The sequence below is a fragment of the Caretta caretta genome, chromosome 1 (assembly GCF_965140235.1).
Source record: "Caretta caretta isolate rCarCar2 chromosome 1, rCarCar1.hap1, whole genome shotgun sequence".
NCBI classification, from domain to species: domain Eukaryota; kingdom Metazoa; phylum Chordata; order Testudines; family Cheloniidae; genus Caretta; species Caretta caretta.
In genome coordinates this window covers 154,165,541-154,188,355 of record NC_134206.1, presented here as the reverse complement: position 1 = coordinate 154,188,355, position 22,815 = coordinate 154,165,541, and the positions used below count along the sequence as shown (strand labels likewise).

The window sequence follows — 22,815 nt, the reverse complement described above, 5'->3', positions numbered from 1 at the left end:
TTTAGGTGATTAAGTGCCGCAATGAGTTAATGCATTCTTCAGAAATGAAAGTTTCTTCTTTATGGTTGGAAGAGTTTGGAAAGAAGATTCAGAATTTATTAAAGGAACTCCAGAATGTTCCAGAAGTTATGACAGCTAGTACACGGATAGAAAAGGTAAAAGAAATAATTCTGATCTGTAGTTTTTTATTATGAATTGTAGGTATAATCCAGTACATTAGAAATTTGCAAGGACTTCTAAAAGTCTGTGGAATTTCACTGGAGGTTTATATTTTTCTAGTCTGTTTATTTAAATGTCCAGTTTCATTGTATGTGACCAAAAAAGTCAGATACCTTACGTCAATGGGACTATTCATCGTAGGAAGCACTACGCTCTAGTGTTTGGAGGTTCTGGGTCAATGGTAACTCACCACTGTAAATCAAATATTTGTGAGGCTGAGTGGGAACCAGCCAATTCTCAGAAAAAGCCCTTTTCTACCAGATGTTTTGACCCTGATCCTACAGTTCATCCAAGCTCTGTTTGGCACAAGACCTGGTTGGTGTGGCAGAGGTGACTATGCCACCTTTGAGCTTCCCCAGTCCCTGGGCTGCTCAGCCATTTGTTCCTCCGATGCAACCATCCATGCTCCTTTCTCCAGTTTACCCTCCCTCTATGAGGTAGTTACACTAACCTGCGTGTCTCTTCATATTCATATACAGTTCAGAGACTTACCTCTCCCTCCCCTCTATACTGAAGAGACAGCATCTTCCTAACTTGCCCTCTGAATGCAATCCTCTATCTACTACTGTAAGCAACAGACCTGAGTCTGCCCCATCCGTCTATCTTGTACCTAGTCTAGAAGTAGTTATTTATCTAATCCTCTTCCTGATGTTGGGTCAGGACCACACTATTCACATGCAGCGCAGATATCCCTCTTGACTCTGTCTTCTACGCAAATACCATCTCCGCATCCCAGAGTATCTCATTCTTCTGCACATGCTCTTGTCTTACCTGTTTATATCTAGAGAGCCTAGGGGAGTTGGCATGTCTATCCAACTTATTACTTGTTCCAATATTAAATACTACAGCTGCTTTTCAGGTGTTTAAGAGGTCATATAGACCTGTATTTACTTTTATATCTGTCTGTTGCACAATGTGGTGGGATGAGGGGATAAAACGAAAGGCTGTCTGTGCCACGCTGCCTATTTGCCAACAGATTTAAGCAGCAGTTGGGAAGGTGGTTTTAAGGGAATATTCATTTGAGGAATTGGTCTGCAGAAAAGAACTGAAATTGATCATGCTGCCTGATCGGAGGAAATGTAGGGTTTTCTGGGCTTAAGTCACTGTTAATATTGCTTGTTTTCTGTTACTAATTGACCGAATAGAGTGGTTTTATTAAAATAGGCTTTTGAGCCTGTGACCGACTGACAAATTTTCTGCAATATCCTGAATGAACTTTATAGAATTAAGCTACACCTTACTGAATTAGGCTTACTATCTTTGGGGTCCACTGTACTAAAAATTCAATTGTGTACGTGCTGTTGTGGAATTATATGCACCTGCTCTGGCAGAAGGGGAATGCTAATGAAACTCCTCCCTTATCAGACTTTTGATGCTACCCCTTGGATAGGTTGGAATATACTAGTTCAAACTGGATTCTCCAGGGACCACCAGGCAAAGAGGATTTTTTTGATAAATAGCCTGGTTTTAAATTGGCTCAGGTTCTTCTTCCTGATCCAGCAAATGGACAAGATCCCTGTCCACGGAGGGCCCCACTTCTTAGGGTAAGGCTGGAAAGACTGGGCCTACTGAGGCCACGTAAGACACTGTGCTAGTTCTGAGCTGAGGCTGTGATGAACTTGTATCCAACACTTTGGTAAAGTGTTGAAGGACTGCTCCTGGAGCCCATGGTGCAGTTGGGGTGATCTCTGGTGAGCTTATTAGCATGCATGTAGCTCTTTTATTGTATTTAATACATTTTCTTGGTACTACTTTTACCTTAAGAATAAAGAAGGCTTGCATAAAAAGAGCTGTGAGGTAGCATACAACCGTTGACAATCGCTCTTATCAGTCTCTGAAGAGAAAGCAAACAATTGTGCTTGGACAGCCTGTCTCTGCTGGGAATAACACAGTGAAGACAGGAAACTGTGCAGCCTAGAAATATTCCATTCTGACCAGGGTGAGAAGTCTGTCTCCGCCCAAGAAAGGCAATGGCTGGAACTGTAAGCCTGAAATGTGGGTGCTGTTGCTGGACCACACAGGGAACTACAGGTGCAGTTGCCCTCAGCTGTGACAAAGCCCATTAAACAAGCTCTTGCAGAGGCTCTAGAGAGAACAAATAACTTTTCTTTCATTCTTCCCTGTAAGGGCTATGTGTGAATTCCAAAAAACTGTCACACAGCAAGCTGATAACTTCTGACACTTGGTACGCGGTATCCGTAAATGTCCAAGAGATACAGCCCCTGTCTGTCCTGTCTTTGGGCTGAGGCTACAGACTGAGAATTGGTTCTGAGCTGTTTAATTACACAATACAGTGTAGTTATCATAGATGCTTCCTTTATACACATTATCACCAATCTCTACCACAAGACTGATTTTTGTGTTTCAAACAAACAAAAAATGGGGGGGGGGGAGAAGGGAATGAGTGGGGTTAAAGGGCACTGTATAATGACCATCACACCAAGGGAGTTCAGCCTCTTGTATTGTGAACAACACCATGATGGACAGATTATTTCAGGGATCTCTTCCTCTCCCATTCTCCATCATATGGACCACCTCCCCGTCTTTTTTCCATTCCAAAACCAATTAAGATGGTTTTATTTAACAAAAAAAGACCCTGAGGCAACCACAGCAATTTCTTACATGAAACGTAACAGCAGGTGTATGGAAGTACGTATTTATGTTTCTGTCTTTGGAATGATAAATGCTTTGTACTTTTCAGAAAGAGTTATTCACATTCTCTCCTTTTTGGGATGGATTCATTTAAATTAAAGCAATTTATATAATTGATTTTAGTTTTGTTTTGCATTGCATTTATACTTTAGTTATTTTCTTAAAGAAAGGTTGAGCCTTACTGGTTGGGAAGCATTAAAACATATTGATTTGCAACTAAATACAGCCTTTGTACTAAATGTGGTACATCTTTTTTGCTAATCAAGAACATATCCTATATATATACACATTTATTTAAGCTAAAGAGCTTAATATACATTTATTCAGATTCTTAACACTTACATTTTTTAATTAGAAAATGGTGAATGGTGCATTTCTTATTTACTAGATTGATTTTTTTTTTTTTTTTTTTTTACTTCTGTTGAGCTCTATTTAGATATAAATTCAATTAAAAATGCACAAAAACAGCATTGGGGGGGTTGTTAAATAAAACCATCTTAATTGTGCTGGATACATGAGAAAAATTTAACAAAATATGTTTGCATTTAAAATTAATTTATTTATTAAACAAAGGAAGTATTATCTGTAGTTAGTGAATTGAACTGATTGTTTTTGATCACCATGTCCTTCAAGATTTTAGAACTAGTAGATCCTATCCTCTCACATCTAGCTTTTATTCATAGATTAAAAAAAGGAAAACAAGCTTTTATGCTTTTTCAACTCCCATTGTTTTCCTTACTTTGAATGAACTAATCATTGAACTGAGCTAGCTGAATAAAATAAAATGAGAAGATATTCTCTCTGCACCTGCAGAAGATGCTACTGTTGTCAAAAGCTGGTTTAACACTTCAACAAAATCAGATTACAAGTGTTTAGCCAGGAACTACCACCAATTCAGTGGTTTGGCTTTCTTTAAAACGTGGCAGCAATCATGTACTGCTTAATATTTTTTTTTATTTAATGTAATTAATTTTAATATAGTAAATTTAGACCTTAACACATTTCATAATTTCACATTTAATTTTAGAGGTTTATTTTTTAAAAATAAAACTGTATTTAATGTAAATTTTAAAAAATCTGATTTAAATAATCTATTTTTCTAAAATCATAGATTTTTATCCAGCCTGTTTGTTTTGCTCTTCCTTTTGTCCCCTCCACCTCACCCGTGCTGTTTCTCTCAATGGAATATGAGAGCCAGTACCATGTGATCAGCCAGCTCTGTACAGACAGCTGTTTAAGAGCACCTAAGTTTGATCGCTTATGCATGTTGGAACAAATTAGCTGAAATCCTGAAATAACCATTTTATATGTACCCCCATATATTCTAAATTATAGAGTTAGTGTTCCATATGTCAGTTTCATGTGCTTAGAGCACTAGACCTTTGTGCTGGGCACCAGGTTAATCAAGACATGACACCACCACAAGTGCTTGCTTTGTGGTGTTGAAGGTAAAAGTTAGCATAAAAATTCACTTTGTACAGTGATAGAAATGAGGAGCTAAAAGTATTCAGGAGCAACACTGATAAAGATTATAGAAAAGTATTTACAGATTCATTTAATCTGAATTTATTGCATAGTTTAAGTAGTTTGTTACACTACTGAAACCACAAAATGTAGGGCTGCTCTATTACAGTAACATTAACTGGAGCGCTCTCTATGATACCAGAAAGAGTGCCTTTTTAAATTTAATCACTTATTTCATTTTCCTCTTGTACACCAAACAGCTTCTGTCATCGGATTGGACTGTTTATATACCAGGGGAAGAAGATCAACCAGATGGATTGGAAGGAGAAACAGAAGTTTGCATGAGTGGGAGCCAAATAAGTGAAATAGAGATGGAATTAATAAAGGAAAGACTTAAAGAGATCTATCTTCTGGTAGAAGAGCAGGAGATGCTGTCTGAAGAGGTACTTTTAAAATTAAAAAAACATAAATGAAGGCTTAATGTATTAGTCAGATATTTAAAGGAAAGCAGTTAATGGCTCATTCTGGGTAGTGAACAGGATTCCTCTTTTGAGTTCAAACCAATATTTACTGGAAAAGGCCTAGCCAAGTGAAGGCAGGCTTACAGTTTACCATATAGTAAACTTGAAATCCCTCCAGGAGCATAAGAGATATTCCAAAAATCTCCGGCTTTAGTACTACATCTAGGCAGTTTGATGCTGGGATATCGAATGGAATGTGACTGTCCTGAGAGCACCTTTCCAGGGACTCCTAAACTTCAGCATTGAAGACTGGCTAGTTGAGATACAGAAGATGCTTGAAAATGTGAATACTGTATACAACATACATTTAATTTCCCTGGTTTAACATGGCAATAATCTGTGCACAAGATCTCTGATATGCATGTGTCTATATAGTCTGCTTTTCAAGATGGTCTCGTCCTCTTTTGATATAGTTATGTAACTCCCTTCAGCATTAATAGTAGTTACATGTTTGTATCTAGAATAGAACAGTTCCCTTAAGCAAGCAAGATATCTTTGCTGAATTTTCTCCTGTACATGTTCTATATTTTCTTTAAATTTTTGTCCTAAAATTAATGGTGTTACATTTGAGTTATCAGAATTTCTAAAGGTGCATTTTAAAAAAAATAACTTTTGAAGATTTTTAGCACAAACTTCTAATTGTCTTAAAACCTACCTCTGCATATATAGCTGAAGGAAGTGCTATTGGGAATTTTAATTAACAAAAATTTTTCTTTAAAACAACATTTTTACAAAACCTAAAATTGATTTTTTTTATTCCGATGAAAATTAGTTTTTTAAAATAGAAACATCTCCCTCCCACGTTTGCAAACAGGAGCATTGTATTCACTAACGGAAACAAAATGAAACTGACTAGTCAATTTTCCTTGTTGTACCTGTGTAAAAATCGGAGAGCAAACACCACAAAAGGAGAAAAGTAAACTAGGTTCAAATTATTTTGCTTTCAATACTTTAACCTTTTGTTAGTAGCAGACGTATGGGAAGACTTTTTATATTTAAAAAAAAAAAAAATCTTACCTTGACAGTATTTCTGTGAATTTTTAAATCTCTCCTCTATTTAAGTTACAAGAAAATTTTAAAAATGTAACCTTGATCTCAACGTAAGGCTTTGCACGAGCATGCTGAAAGCTGTGACAAATTCTGTAGATCCTCTCCAGGGATTGGCAGAAAGAGGGTTAACACTGACTGTAGTCAAAACTACAGGAGCTTGCTGTTATCCTAGTGATTGTCAGAGTAACCAGACTGGGCCAGCTGTTATGTATTAATTTCCCAGGATACTAATAAGAGGGAGGTACTTCCAGGTGCTGTTGAGTGCCACAGCACTTGGAGAAGAACCTTCCTCCGAGGCAAAAAGAAGAGAAACATGCTATCTAAAAAGCTCTTTCTTGTTTTAAAACAGACTGCAGCCATGACTGCACAAAGCCTTTCTGAGCTCCAAGTAAGCCTTGACTGGGGGAAAGAATGTTTACTTTTTACAAGGCTCTGAACCCAGGCTGAAAGGAAGATTTTTTTTCTCTGTTTAAATTCTGTGGGAAGGTATTGAAATAAACTAGTAAAATAATTCCCAAGGCTTGGACAAACCTGGTTGAATCCATGTGATGGTCTGTGGACCTTGTGATACTGTCTCAAATTTCATCTGGCTTGTCACAATAGAAATTAAAAGCTTTAAACAGGTTTGATTAAACAGGGATAGAACCAGACTTGTTGGGTGTCTTTTTTTAAAATCTTTTCTAAGCACCTCTACATCTTTCTTGCATCTTCAAGTTACCTGGAAAGAACCTAAAGTGAATCCTTGAGCAAAAAGCTTTCTTAAAGTAAGTGAAACTTTGGCCCTGAAACCTGGATACTGTCCAATGTGTATGTAATTTCTAGCATCTTTTTTTTCAGTGTCTTCTGTGAAGAGTATGTTGTTTGGATCTCCTTTTTCTGTTGTAAGAAATAGCCCACCTTTTCAACAGTGTCAGTTGTTATTTACACAGCAATTCCTCCCCCTCATTCTGGGAAATGGTGATCAATCTGTACATGGCTCATTCTCTTCCTCCACTGTAAATTAGGAAGTAAAACACATGCTTAACAAACTTGGCATTTCTTTATCCTCTGTCTTCCATTCTCATTGACATCTTTATTGAACAAACTCAATTTTACCTTTTGCAAGTGTTTTTGAAGAACTTTGCTAATGAAAATTTTCTCTGCAGTTGAGTATTCCTCTTGGAAAAATGCCTTCAGTTTGGCTTTCCTTTCTGTTTCAGTCAAAAAACAAAATTGTTTACTAAAGTATGTAGCATGCATAATTCTCATATAAATTGAATGCTTCTCACCCCCAGAAGCATGCATGATATGCTTAGCATCCATAAGAAAACATTTTAAAAAGAGGGAAAGACTTTTGCCCTTTGCTGATCATTTCCACGTCCCATATTTCATATTTATTCCCCACTTCTGCTGTGCTCCCAAAACTGAGTTGAGAATATCCCTTCAATACAACTTTAAAATGGTGCCATATTTTAAAATTCATCTTTTTGGTCTAGGTGTTTTCCAACTCTCATTTTTCTGTCCACTTTGAGAGAGAGCCTTTCATGGTCACCTTCTTCCCCTCCTTGCCCGGTCACCAAATGTTTGATTGCACAGGTTGAAATTTTGACACTATTGGTGGTCCACAGACATAGTCTGAGAACCTCTGTCCTGGTCTACATTTTCCTCCCATCATCAAATGCTTCTAACTTTTTTAAATTTAGCTTTTTCTCTACGCCAGATGTAAAAATCCTCATCTTAACCCGATGAGAATTTTTTTTAAAGAACCCCACCTTTTCAAATAAATTCTAAACAATAGTTAAATTTAAAAAAAAATCCTTCAACATTATGTCAGATATTTTAAACTTGCATGCCATGCAAAGATGTGGTCACCACAGTGGCTTCGTAATTTGGCTTCCTTGCATGTGTGTAGTATATGCTGCCTGCTGGTCTCTGGCAGAGTTGGGAATTGCTTTTCTCAGGCCCTTCTTGCTGCATGCTTGAGTTTCCCCAGAGCTGCAGTTGCTTGTACCATCTGAAAAGATCTCTTCTGGGATGAGCTGCCTCCCGTAGTCTCCATCTGTGAGCCGGGAAGACTTGATTACCAAAGACTGAAAGTGAATTTTCCTCTCACATCATCATACGATGAAGGGGGGGAACCTGCCAGAAATTGGGAATATTTTTTCAATTGAAATTGCAAATAGGCCAATATCTTACAAATAAAATTTAACTTAACTCATTTTACCCTCGCTTTTAAAAAATAGAGAGTTTAGATAGCCTTAAGTCTTTGCACTGAATTCTTGCTTGTGGGGAGAGGAGAAATGAACTGGGAATATACATTCAAATACATGTAACATGTGCTAGAACACACACAGATGAGTCAAGATGAATTAAGGTTACTGTAACAACCGTAAGCTATAATTTTCTTGCTGTTTGTTAACATCACTCCACTTTAACAGAATATTAATCTACGGGTACAGTTTAAAGTCTGAGACAATAAAATCATAGAAGTGGAAGGGACCTTGAGAGGTCATCTAGTCCAGTCCCCCACACTCAAGGCAGGAGTATTATCTAAATGTAAAATGTACGGTGCATGTGCCATAACAGGTTTGGTAAGATGCATATTGGATTTGTTTTGCTGTGAAGCTGTTCGGACTTCATCGACAGAGGCAGCTTTACAGTCCAATCTTCCATCAGTGATCACCTGCCTTTGTCAAATTTTTATCTGCTTACATGATAAAAATCCTTCGTCCACAGGGATGGTCTGAACAAGTCCTTTACGTGGACCAGTATCTTAAAGATGATGTATCATACCTGAGTTTAAATTCTTCTCTGCTGAGGATTGTTAGGCAACCTGCCTTCAGCTTCACGTGTTTCCCATATTCTCTGTCCTCGTTTTGCTGAAGCTACACTCCCACTCACCAGCTTTTGCTCTAAAAAGAGCTTAAAATAAATTAGCTCTTAAAATACATACAGAGACAAGATGGGTGAGGTAATATCTTCTGTTGGTGAGAGACACAAGCTTTCCAGCTTACACGGAGTTCTTCAGGTCAGCTCTGTATAAGCTCGAACACGTGTGTCTCTCTCTCACCAACAGAAGTTGGTCCAATAAAAGATATTACCTCACCCACCTTGTCTTTCTAATGTCCTTGGACTGACACAGCTACAACACTGCATACTTAAAATAAATGAGTCTAATAGCAGGACTGTATATTTCTGGCCAGAAAATGCAGAAATCCTAAACAAGCCAACAAAAAAGCCTTTTTATAATTGGAGAATGTGGAAATCATATGCATATTGAGAAAGTGTGATCGTGAAGAAGCTTATATTGTAATGATTTGGCTCTGTCGATACGTTTTTGTTTTTTTGCTGCTGCTGTAGAACTTAAATAGGATACAGATGACAAAGGACTTTTTAAAGGACAGCGGTGATCTCCAAATAAGTTTTCAGGCAGATATGCAGAGGCTAGAAGGCCTTGAAAAAGAGGTGTACAACCAAAGAAGATCTATGAAAGAGACTGGGAAAGAATATCCCCATCAGGAGGAAGATGAAGGCAAGTTTACTCATCCAGGAAATGTGCTTTTCCTCTCTCTTAAGCTGTCTTGAATGTAGGGTGACCAGATGTCCCGATTTTATAGGGACAGTCCTGATTTTTGGGTCTTTTTCTTATATAGGCTCCTATTACCCCCCCAGCCCCTGTCCCGATTTTTCACACTTGCTGTCTGGTCACCCTACTTGGATGTTGCAAGGAAAAATTTGTAAAGGAGTTTGAGGAAAAGAGTACTTTCATGTAGAATAATTCTGTTTATTAGGATGTGCTTCTTTGACACACACGCTTTAGTGGGGCATCTCCCAGGGAACTAATTAGGCTATGATAATGAATGGCAGTGACTACTGCACAGTGTTAGTGAAACTTTTGTTTAATTGGGACACATTTTGTCAGGGCCATCAATTGTTGTATTTCAGCAGGTGTGGAATTGTTCAGATTCAGTCGTCTTTACAGAAATTATCAAATACAGGTTAAAAGAAGGAATAAAGAGATAATCTGGGTGAGGATTTGTTCCACAGGTTAGGAACCACCAGGTTAAAAACCATAAAAAATACTAAAGTAAGAAACAAGTGCAACACTTTATTAGAGGAGGATTCACTGATGCATTTTGTTTTGTTTTGTTTAAATATAGGTTGTTCATTAAAGAAAATGAAGTGTATTCCCAAAGAACAACTTTTGTGAAAGTGCCAGTGACTGCATTTTGAAGAGAAGTTCCTGTAAGTGATTGACTTGTCAACTGTCCTTCACTGAATGAGGATATGCCCAACCTCTTCAGTGGCTTGGAAAACCAACTTAAAGGGTGAATTGTCATGAGATGCCTTTCTAAAATTTCAAAACTTCCTATTGTGGTTTGATGATTTTGTTTCTTGGAAGAATGTCATGTACTCCCCCCCCCCCCCCCGGCATCCTTTTTCAATTTCAAGAACGTGGAGAAGCATAGCTAGAGCCAGGAAATAAACTGTAGGTTTGAAGGAATTGATCTTGCAAGGGTATGGAAGGCTGAGAGAAGGCAGTACTGAGCCACTGGGGCTTTGTTCTTGTTGATCCATTAAGGCAATTAAGCTGAATGGAATGGATGTTGGGCAGCAAAAATACAGTCCTTAGCATATGCCATGAGGCTTTGAGCAGCTGGCTGTAAGCGATATGGTTTCATTTCTTTCTGTGTCTGGGCCTCAAAACACCCTCTTTTCTCAGTTTACCATTGGCTCCTCAAGTCACTTTTGTGTAAAGCAGCAATACTTAAGGGTGGCAGCAAAATCGTCTTAAAATAATTAAAATGACCACTGTACAACAGATTTATACCGTTCCCTGACCATGTCCCGTCTTTTCTGACAGAATGGTTGTTGTTTCCCATTCATGAGCGCTCATTGCAGCATGGCCATAGAGGTTTGCTTACATGATTCAAAACTGCATACATCTCTCAGTACCACATGCAGACTGCAGCACAGTTCTTGAGAAAATGCTCATCACCAGTGCTTTAGCTATCCATGTTTCTTTCAGTGGTGCTTTGCAGGGCTAAGTCCTATGTAGCCACTTAACCCTGAGAACATTGGATTCTGGATTTCTGCTAAATTTGCAGCTGTCAGAACCTTGTAGTATCAATTTTAATGGAGCAAAGTCCTGGCTTTTTGTGCTTTTTAAAATATTTTTAAAGCGTTTTTTGCAAGCGCAATAAAACGTTCAAAAAATAAACCTTTAGTTATGCCAACAGATGTTGCATTTAGTACTGGCAAAGCATAATTTTGTTAATATTTGTTGAGATTATCAATCCCAATTTTTCCCCACTTAGAGCACATGGTCAACTAAAATCAGACATTTATAATAAAATATTTAAAATCAATGACCTTTCAGATTCCTTAAACTGATGTAATTTTTAAAAAATGGGCACTTAAACCTTTTATGTTTTGCTTTTTTCAATTTTATTTCTTTTCTCTTTAAAATAATGAAAATCAGCAAGGTCATGCAGTCCATTCAATTTTGTGCAGTCCATATGACAACACTTCAGTTTCTTAGTGCTACGTTGTTGTTTTTCTTTTCAGACACTGTTTTTACTTAAATGTTCCCTGCAACTATTTTGTTAGATTTTATTTTTTAAGGGAAACATTTCTATTAGTCTTAAGTTTTATAAAACCTCATTTTTATAAATTGTGAATGTTAAGGTACATTTTGCTTTCCAATACCCTCTAAAGGGTTGGCAGCAACATAAATGTATTTAATCTCTTCATATCTACCATTTCTTTTTAATAAAGACTTTGCAATCAATAAAAGGAACAAAATTCATATATTATGAATGTGTAATGTTAATATTTGTGTGTCTCCTCTCCTCAGATTCATTGTTTTTGTTATTTTTATGTATATATTTGTCCCTTTTTCATGGCCTAAAATATTTCTTTCTTTCTTACTTACTGGGGCAATTGCGTTCTGATGTTACTGGAATTTACCAGCCTGCCTGTTGTTAGAATAGTGGAACAGGTGTATGGGAAGCGAAATGAGCAGATGATACACTTTGGGGATTTTTTTTGCATTTACTCTGAAGGAGGTAGCCTAGCCTCACCTCCCTGGAGGTTCCCAGCAGCCAGTGATATTCCTTATTACTATAGTTTACACTACAATAGCTAATATTTTGAAAATCTGACACTGTGTTGAATATTGGCTACAGCAATTACTAGAGGTGTTCACTTTAGAGAGAGGCTCTGATCCTGCCCCCAATAAAGTCAATGGAAGTTTAGCTATGGAGATAAATAGGAGCTCCCAATTGCAGTTCTGAGTTTGAGTTTGAGAACAATTGGCACATTTTATTTTTTTTCTGTAGCAGAGAAGAGGGATGACAGAAATTTGATTTGAGATAGGACTTGAGATAGTTGTCTGAGCAGTTTTAAGGGTTTTGAGGCTCAATGATGAAGTTCTCCGTCGGCTAGGTTTTTGATTGACGATATTCCGGGCTTACTTGCTTTCCTGTATGATGTAGTAATTGTCTGTCAGTTCAGCAGTGGCCTAAATACTGTAATAGATTATACAAGTGTAGTAATGGACTCCTTTGTACTGTCAGTTATTCTCACAAACGATTTTGACTCCAGCATTATAAGTGAATACTAACAGGGAGGGGTTTACCACATAAATAGAAATATACTGGCACTAAGGCCTTTCAGTAGGCAGTAACCTCTTAATGAAATACAGCACTTAAATTGCTTTTTTTATGAAGCATACAACATTTACAAAATACATTTTGCCAGAGCACTAACCAAGAAATGTATTCGTTTCCAGTAACATGACATTCAGTGGAGTGAAAAACCATCCTTGTGATGAATTGTATTTTAACAAGAAGAAATCCTGATGCATCAAAATCCATTGGTGAGAATTCAAAAAGGTTCTGATTCTTTTCAGATCCAGTTTATTGCTTAAATTACCAAAAAGCCAAGGAGAGGACATTGCCCATCCCTAAACCGAGGGTCTAATGCAAAGGCATCAAATACCCACCTTTCTTTGTGGAATTATGGGGCCCATGGGGGTGTTCTGAGTTTATAGAGTCTAAGATTTCATTTAACCACAAGAAGAAGATTCGTATCTCTTCATTGTGATGAAAACCATCCATATGAAAATAGAGTAACCTGCTGCAGTATATTTTGTAAGTCTACAGAGAGCCTGAAATAATGACTGACATGTGACCTTCCCACCCCACATTTAACTCATTGGGTGTTAACACCAAATTGATTACATTTAGATATCAGCATTCACATTTTCATGTCTGATGATCTTAGTGGATGGGCAAGAGGTGGGAACTGATGCTGCAGGGAAGGAAGTGAAGGGGGAAGAAGGGAGAGACAGACGTAGGAGGTGAAGAGGGAAAAACTGAGAAAGATGAAGAATGAAAAGTAATAAAGGACATAAACAGCACTGCTCCGGTGGGTGGGTGTATTTTCCTGCTGAGTGATGTGGATGTGACTATAAGATACTAAACAAATAACTAAGCTAAACTTGTATTTATTTAGTACATAAGGGCCATATTCTACCCTTGGTTTTGTACAAACCCCACTCACTGGATGAATTGAGTATGTTTTCATATATGTATGAACCATAATTGGACCATAATTAAAAATAAAACATGGCCCTCTGTGATTTGAGTTTGACACCCCCGTGCACTTTGACTGTGCTTATGCAGTGTTCTGGAATATTACCATGAAAATCAGCAGATTTGTAAGTGATGTGTTGAGCGTGGTGATTGTAGGTAACAGGATAGCTATGGCAAGGCTGGTTGCCGTAGAATACATCATTGTGCCATGAATCTTGAGATTCCTAACCAGTAGGATGGTTCTCTTTATCCTTTGGTCTTGTATCTGATGATGTATGTCCATGTGTTAGGAGAGTCCTGATGTTCAGAAAGCTGTCATTAGCCAGCATTTGATCATAAATGCACCCTAGCTGCGTCATCCCCACTATTCCTCCATCTGTCCCAGAAGAGTTTTCCTAATGACTCATCTCAAATTGGTTTTAACAGATTCTTTTTCCTTAAGCTGCTTTTCCAAGCCAGATTCAGAGCCCTGTTTATCAGAGCCTAGTTAAGGCATAAGGTGGAGAGCATGCGCTGGAGAGAATCACTCCCTGGGCTGTTGTAAAAATTGATTGATCTCACCAGAGGCTGTCTATAAAAGATAAGGGGGAATGTCTGCAGGAACATTATGTGGGTCTCTTGATTCTGGTAATGAATGAGCCTACAGCAGCAGCCACTGTCTCTGCTCTTTTTATCATAACAGAGCATTGTTGCATAGAACTTCCACACCATAGATCCCGTCATCTGTCATGTGAGAAGCACAACACAGAAATCTATGTAGCCAAGGTAATTTAACAAAGGGATGCCTTGAAACCCTGTGTAGTATCATTGCCCTGTGAAGCCCCACTCATGGGCCTTTCCCCAAATCTTCAGCTGATGGATGCAAATCTGCCACTGCCACATTAGCTATATTCACTTAGAGTGAAATCATCAGTGTAAGTGCCATGGAGAAATCCGACCACAGAAGTGGTGAACAGCACTGGAGCAGGTGCCCAGGGGGAGCCTGAAGGTAGTGGGTTGGCGAATGCCAGTGAGTCTTCACTTACGCAGATCCAGCGACCATAAACTTGTGCATAGGGGTTATTGCAGACTATGGTGGGTTCTCGCTGCAGGAGGAGGGATGTTGCTGAAGAAGTGAGAGCCAACTCTTGGGGTGAGTGAGCTTGTCTGTCTGTTTTGGTTTTTCTTCTGGTTTGCTTAAAGTTTACAGTCTTTTGGGAATTATGTGGTTGTGGGGGCCAGAGGCCTACTAGCAGCTAGCTGAGTGTGCATGAGCGAGGCTCTCACCTCCTGGCCTCTGAGCCTTGCTCACTCTTTCTCTGTGTGTTAATGAGGGGGGCAGGGCTGACTAGGAGAAAGGGGCTTTAAAGCCAGCAGCTAAATAACCAAGGAGCAGCAAACAGGGAAGTTTCAGAGGGATCTTATAGGAGGGACAGACAATAAAATCATGGTTTGGAAAGGCTACATCAGCAGTGCCCACACTGCTCCTGGCTCCTCTACCTGCACCTGTGTCCAGCCAGAGAACCCAAGCATGGAAGTCTCTACCCAGGCTTTGGTGTGGATTTGCAGACACTGTGGCCTGTATTTCCCCATCATAGAAAGCCAGGCTGGGGAGACCACCCAGTGTGAGCAGTGCATACTGATAGGCACCACAGGAGGTGTGCTGCATCAGGGACCTGTATCCGATACATTACAGAAGTATTGTCAAGGGTCATCCAGCCCTATGACTATTATCCCATACTGTTCATCCATGTAGGCACTAATAATACTGCGAGGTAGGACGCTGAGCAGATCAGAAGTGACTATAGGACTCTGGGAGTGAGGGTGAAGGAGTTAGGGAGCACGTGGTGGTCTCATCAATCCTTCTGGTCAAGGGTAGGAACCCAGGCAGAAGCAGACACATCCTGGAGTGAATGCCTGGCTGTGAGGATGGTGTCGCCAGGAGGGCTTTGGCTTCCTTGACCACGGGATGCTGTTCTGAGGAGGACTGCTGAGCAGAGATGGGGCCCACCTGTCAAGGAAAGCTTTGAATGCAGACTGGTCACCTAGTGAGGAGGGCTTTAAACTAGGTTTGACTTTGGCAGGAGACAAAAGCCCACAGGTAAGTCCAGAACATGGAGACCAGGGTGAAGGGCTGGAATTTCGGGGGAACAGGGGCACTCATAGCGGGGAACAAAGGAGAGACAAGAGGGGACATAGATGTTCATTAGATTTCTCCTCTTAAATGTCTGTATTACTAATACAAGAAGTATGGGGAATAAACAGAAGACTAGAAATACTAGTGAATAATCACAATTATGACATAACTGGCATCTGAGACTTTGTGGGATAATTCACATGACTGGAATATTGGTATACAAGAGTACAACTTATTTAGGAAGGACAGGCATGGAAAAAGGGGAGGAGGTGTTTTCTTGTATATCAAAGATGTATACACTTGTACTGAGGTCAAGATAGAAGTGGAAGGCAGACATATTGAAAATCTCTGGGTAAAGATATTTGGTAAAAAACAAGGGTAATGTCATGGTAGGATCTACTGTAGATCACCTAAGCAGGAAGAAGAGGTGAATGAGGCTTTTTTAAATAACAATCATCCAAAGCACAGGACTTGATGGTGATGGGGGATTTTAACTACCCAGACACCTGTTGGGAAAATAACACAGCAGGACACAGATTATCCAACGAGTTCTTGGAATGCACTGAGGACAAGTTTTTATTACAGAAGATAGAGAAAGCAAATAGTGGAGAGGCTATTCTGGATTTGATTTTGACAAATCGGGAGGAACTGGTTGAGAATTTGAAGGTGTAAGGCAGATTGGGTGACTGATCATGGAATGATAAAGTTCATGATTTTAAGAAATGGCAGGAGGGAAAACAGCAGAATAAAGACAATGGACTTCAGGAAGGGAGACTTTGCCAAATCAGAGAATTGGTAGGTAAGATCCTGTGGAAGGCAGGTGAGTTGTCAGTTTTTTAGAGACATTAAGGGGACAAGAGCAAACTATCCCTATGTGCAGGCAAGACAGGATGTATGGTAAGCGTGTTTAACCAGGAGATCTTCAGTGACCTGAAACTCTCAAAAGTTCTACAAAAAGTGGACACTAGATCAAATTACGAAGGATGAATATATATAAAAAACCAAAAAAACCCAAGAGCACATAGGGACAAAATTAGAGGCGCCATGGCACAAAACAAAATTAAACTAGGGATATAAAGTATAACAATAAAACATTTTACAAATACATGAGAAGCACGAGGAAGGCCAAGAGTGAGCCCATTACTTAATGAGGATGGAAAGACGATGACCGAAAACACAGCAATGGCTGAAGTGTTAAATGCCTTTTTTGTTTGTTTTCACCAAAAAGGTTAGCAGTGGTTGGATGGCTAACATAGTGAACATCAGTGAAATGGGGTAGGATCTGAGCCTAAAGAACAAGTTAAGAATTATTTAGACAAGTTAGATGTCTTCAAGTCAGCAGGGCCTGACAAAATACATCCTAGAATACTTAAGGAACTGGATAAAGAGATCTCTGAGGCATTAGCGATTATCTTTGAGAATTTGTGGAGGATGGGAGAGAACCCAGAGGACTAGAAAAGAGCAAATATAGCATTTATCTATAAAAGGGGGAATAAGGACAATCCAGGGAATTATAGACCAGTCAGCTTGACTTTGGTACCAGAAAGATAATGGAGCAAATCATCAATTTTTAAGCACCTGGAAGATAATGAGGTGATAAGCAACTATCAATATGGATTTGTCAAGGAAAAAATCAAGTATACCAAACCAACCTAATATCCTTCTTTGATAAGGTAATGACGTGGATGGGGGGAAGCAGTAAATGTGATATATCTCAAGTTTAGCAATGTTTTTGATGCTGTCTCATGTGACCTTTTCATAAGCAAACTAGGGAAATGTAGCCTCAATGAAACTACTGTAAAATGGGTGCATAACTGGTTGGAAAACTGAACTCGGACAGTAGTTATCTATGGTTCACAGTCAAGCTGGAAGGGCATATTGAGTGGGGTCCCACAGGGATCTGTCCTGGGTCCAGTTCTATTCAATATCTTCATAAATGATTTAGATAATGGCATAGAGAGTATGCTGATAAAGTTTGCAGAGTATACCAAGCTGGGAGGGGTTGAGGACAGGACTAAAATTCAAAATTATCTTGACAAACTGGAGAAATGGTCTAAATTAAATAGGATGAAATTCAATAAGGACAAATGTAAAGTACTACATTTAGGAAGGACTAATCTATTGCACACATACAAAATGAGAAATGACTGCCTAGTAAGGAGAACTGCAGAAAAGGATTTGGGGATTATAGTGGATCATGAACTAAATATGAGTGAACAACGTAATACTTTTGCAAAAAAAGTGAACATCATTCTGGGATGTATTCGCATGAATGTTGTAAGCAATTCAAGAGAAGTAATTCTTCCATTCTACTTAGCATTGCTAAGGTCTCATCTGGAGTAAAAATTGGGTTTGGTTAGACTGGAGAAGAGAAGATGGGGGGGGAAGGGGGTTGTGGGAGAACATAACTGTCTTCAAGGTTGTTATAAAGAGAAGGGTGTTAATTGTTCTCCTATCCAGTTAGGACAGTACAAGAAGTAATGGGCTTAAATTGGAGAAGGGAGATTTAGGTTAGACATTAGGAAAAACTTCCTAACTGTCAGGGTGGTAATGTGTTCCAGTGCTTAATCTAGGGAGGTTGAGGAATCTCTGTCATTGGAGGGTTATAAGCACAGGTTAGACAAAAACCTGTCAGGGATGGTCTAGATCAATGGTTACCAACTTTTTTCCCCCAAGGACCCATTTGGCATCTTACCAAGTGTCCTGGGACCCTTTTCATTTCCAGTACTACTCGGAACACCCCTTCCAGCATGAGAGCACCTCCGCCAGCGTGACCTCTCACACACACTACATGCGAGGTCATGCTATGTGGAGGACTTCAGAATGAGAATAAAATGGCATCCTCTGTGCAGCAAAAATGCCAAAATGCTGTTCCAGAGCGTTCCGGCCTTGGCTCAAGGGACAGACCCCCCACATAATTCATGGCAGACCAGACCCCCAGAGGTCTGAGGAACCTCCTTTGGGAACCATTGGTCTAGTCCTGCTTCAGTGCAGGGGACTGGACGAGATAACTTATCGAGGTCCTTTCCAGTCCTACAGTTTTTGTTCTTTCTTATTAAAACAATTTAGGAAGTTGTAACATGTTTAGAAACCCTTGCCATGCAAATATCAAAAATAAACAAAGCTAACTGCTGTAATGATTGTTTTTAAGAGATATACAGGAATATAGTCCTCAGATCTTTCTGTTTCACACAGTGTTACCGTATTTCAGAGTGAACATCATTACAATGTCTGTCATTTTAGTGATTATATTGATTTCACTCAATTTAATAAATATACAAATATTTAACAGACCAGGTATGTGTCTCAAATGTTAATATTCAAAAAAATTGGACAGATGTGCCTTTTTGTTTTTGCAGGTGAATATAATTTGAGTACTGAATGAAAGGTATTTAATTATCTATCCTCTGTCTATTTTGCTGGATACATAATCAGTGTGTTAATTTTTCCTACCCACCACCTCCCATATTTTTTTAACCATTCCTCAATGGTTGGGCTATTTTTCTTTTTTCCAGTGAGAGGCTACCAGTAGCCAAGCAGATGCTAGCGGATGAGAGATTAATTCTTCATTTCCTTTTGTGTCAGTCCTATGCTTCTGTGATTCTATGCAGTGGCTGTGGTTGTATGTTGGTTTTATTTATTTCATCCTCCCAAACACTCTTTGCATAGTTAGCAGCACAAAGCCCCTTTACAGGAAAATGGCTTTCACGTAGTTCTGCTGGTTATAGTTTCTCATTCTCCTCGGCCTGCACAGGGACAGCTTGCACTCTGGCTCTACCTGACAGGAAATAAGCCCCCAGTTTGCCCTTTTGCTTCCCATATAGTTTGCTGTCTTTGACTGGGAAGCATGGCTCCCTCGCTTCAGTCCTCCCGCTCTACTCCTAATTCTTTTCTTGGGTGCACAAAGATGAGAAGGCTAACAGATCCAGCTTCCGCCCCTCCTTAGGGCCCATTGAGATGAAGATTAACCTAGGAGAGTGGAAGACCATAATCAAACCCCTGCTGAGAGCAAGAGGTCTCATTTTCAAGACATTTTCCTTAGTTATAGCATGAACCGTGTTTCCCCTGCACCTTGATGTTCTCCATGCAGTGTGTAGAGTGGGAACATGTGGAAAAAAGGTCTCAACTCCTGTCCCATGCCAAAGTGGAACTCAGTCTCTCCAGAGGATCCAAATATTACCAGTCCCTGAGGTAGATGCAAATCTCCTCAACCAGGGGTGCCAACCCCCTGCCTTTAATTTCACTGGCAGAAGCCTTGGCTTTTCATTGGATCTGTAAAATCACAGCAGTTACTCTCAGGGTTGCTCAACATTTTGTGTTCTGCAGGTGGTCCACAGAAAAGGTCTCCTTTGTGTCCCCTCTCCTTGAACCTGTCCACAAAGCTAGTATTCTTTCAGATTCTGTCAAGGGCTCTTCCTTACTCATACCTGCAAAAGTGCCAGGATCACTTCAAGATCTATGGAGGTTGTCACTGTATGACCATGGACATGTTTAAGTTGAAGGCTGGAATGATGAGGTGAGTGCAAAGTTTAATCTAGGTTTCCGAGTAGCAGCTGTGTTAGTCTGTATCCTCAAAAAGAAAAGGAGGACTTGTGGCACCTTTGAGACTAACAAATTTATTTGAGCATAAGCTTTCGTGAGCTACAGCTCACTTCATCGGATGCATTCAGTGGAAAATAAAGTGGGGAGATTTATATACACAAATGCGTGTTACCATACACACTGTAACGAGAGTGATCAGGTAAGGTGAGCTATGATCAGCAGGAGAGCCGGGGAGGGGGACAGGACTTTTGTAGTGATAATCAAGGTGGACCATTTCCAGCAGTTGACAAGAGCGTCTGAGGAACAGTAGGGCAGGGAAATAAACATGGGGAAATAGCTTTACTTTGTGTAATGACCCATCCACTCCCAGTCTTGATTCAAGCCTAATGTAATGGTGTCCAGTTTGCAAATTAATTCCAATTCACACTTACCACCTATTAAAAAGTTTAGAAAAACCTGCATCACTATCTCCACTCAAGTGGCCTGTTATCTCTTGCTGGTGCTGCCCTTTGAGTGATACTTCACTGAAAGGCTCCTATTGGAGTAAGCAGATTAGGAACAAGAGCATATGGGACCGTTGAAAGTTAGAGTTGCAAGTTCTGTTTAAAAATAAATAGAATTTAGCTGTCAGCCTAGACACTTTGATTTCCAATTCCTTCTTATTGCAAAGCTGCTGCTTTCAGCCCTCCTTTGTTAAAATGACAGCTCTGTCAGTCCTTTGTTCGATTTGACAGTTTTGTGACTTACTCTTTAGGTTTAGATAATCCGTATAGAAAAGTACATTAACTAAAGTTTGTAAAGGGCCAGGATATTGGGAATTTCACTTATTGGATACTATTGCAGAAGTATTGAAATCAATATACTGGACAGCACCATCGCCTCTCCACCCCTTCCAAGACTCATCACTAGCTGAAAGAAAAATGTATAGGTGGAGAGCGGTGGCTTTTCTTTGATTAGTTGAGAACTAATAATTAGTATCACATCTTGGGGGGGGGGGGGGGAAACTATTTCTAACAGGCTTTGACTGTATGCTCATTTCAGTTTTTCTTAGAGTACCATAAAAATAAGTTAAACATTGAACTGCTGTTTTTCCATTTAAGGGATAAGTATGTTTTTTTTTATCTGACAATAAATAGTCTAGTTAAGTAGACGAACTATGGGAAACCAAAATAAATATCAAGGGATAGCTCAGTGGTTTGAGCATTGGCCTGCTAAACCCAGAGTTGTGAGTTCAATCCTTGAGGGGGCCATTTAGGGATCTGGGGCAAAAACTGGGGATTGGTCCTGCTTTGAGCAGGGGGTTGGACAAGATGACCTCCTGAGGTGCCTTCTAACCCTGATATTCTATGATTGCGTTAGGTCTCAAAACATCAACAGCAGGAAATGGTTCCAAAGAGTCCAACCTCCCCCCTGCAGAGACTTCTTGGTTTTTGTTTTGTAATGGGAATTCTGCTCACTTAACTGTATGGCAGAGAATGATATAACTACTTGTGGGGTGGGGAACATTACAAATATTCCTTCTCTCCTCTTAGGGATTAGTGACCACTCGTAAAAGCTTTTTACAGATTATGGTAGACTTGCGATGTCAGAATGTGAAGTTCTCATTGCACACTTATTTCTACAACAAAAGCTAGTGTTTCATTTTGAATGAACTCTAGTTTTGCAGGCATTTGGTGACGAGATCCCTGTATGTCCTCATCTGTCCCTTCTTCCCATCCCCCAAATCTACTACTCAACTATGAGTTCCTGCTCTAATGGTTAGCCTTGGTGGTTGAAAAAGGAGTAGTCAATAAGGGCCTGACCCAATGCCCATTGAAATCAATTAGTGGTTCCATTGATCTCAGTGTGTTTATCTCAGGCCCTTACCGACTGCTCCTTTTCCAACTACCAAGTTTTCCTTTGGGGGTGACATATTGGTAACCTGACATACAGATAACTGAAGAGGCACAGTTTTTGTCATTTTAGATATATCTGACAGAGCTAAGACGACTACCTCTCTCCGAGCAAAGGTGCTGCATTTGAGGTGGAATGCAGTGTGGTGGGTTCCTTCCACAACAGCCAAAATCAGCAGGCAGTGAAAGTTAATACCTATAATACTCTTTTATAGTCAAAACTGCTTAGCACTTTGAAATGTCAACTCTATTTGGCACTACCCTACTGAAGACGAACTGGAGCTGTGGTATAGTAATAGTATAACTGAGGGATAGTAATATTTAATTCCTGGTTTTATACTTAAATCGTGGTAGAACACTGAATAGGTAAATATGTCTTAATCACAACTGAATTCAAGCTTGAGCAGGTAATGGTCAGTCGTTTAGATAAGGCCTATTTTAATTGTTAAAGGAGCTTTTCGTTGTTCAGAAGAACATGTACTGTACTGTCCCTTCTAGGAGACAAGTAATTATAGAGCAAGTATTTTTTACACACTTCAAGAATGTGACAGTTTACCTAGTATTAATCTAAATTCCATTACATACACTGCTGCTGACTTGTCTGATGGTAGGGCATCCAGTCTCACTAAGCTGCAGCATCTTACCCAATTAAGAATAAAGACACAGTCAAGCTTGCACAGTACATGAACATGTGACAGACTAACTGCCCCACCCACTTTCAACTTCCACAAAGATGCTGAATGTAACTTAGTTTGGCTATTTTCTATTTTGGGATGGAAAAG

General features: G+C 39.5%; 1 protein-coding gene and 1 long non-coding RNA gene across 3 annotated transcripts in view; one reads left to right on the top strand and one right to left on the bottom strand.

Moving 5' to 3' along the window:
• C1HXorf38 (chromosome 1 CXorf38 homolog) overlaps positions 1-11,701 on the top strand; it is a 29,704-nt gene extending 18,003 nt beyond the window's left edge. For both annotated transcript variants that reach the window (XM_048864467.2, XM_048864473.2), the window contains exons 4-7: positions 6-155; positions 4,596-4,778; positions 9,246-9,417; positions 10,046-11,701. In XM_048864467.2, coding sequence (XP_048720424.1) covers positions 6-155; positions 4,596-4,778; positions 9,246-9,417; positions 10,046-10,095 — 555 coding nt within the window. In that variant the 3' untranslated portion in view covers positions 10,096-11,701. The remainder of the gene's footprint in view (positions 1-5; positions 156-4,595; positions 4,779-9,245; positions 9,418-10,045) is intronic.
• On the bottom strand, positions 6,345-8,021 carry LOC125642744 (uncharacterized). Its single transcript, XR_007358498.2, has 3 exons — positions 7,897-8,021; positions 7,002-7,096; positions 6,345-6,899 (listed from the first exon to the last, which is right to left on the bottom strand). It is a non-coding gene; the product is annotated as an uncharacterized LOC125642744 (long non-coding RNA).
• Positions 11,702-22,815: the final 11,114 nt, after the last annotated feature.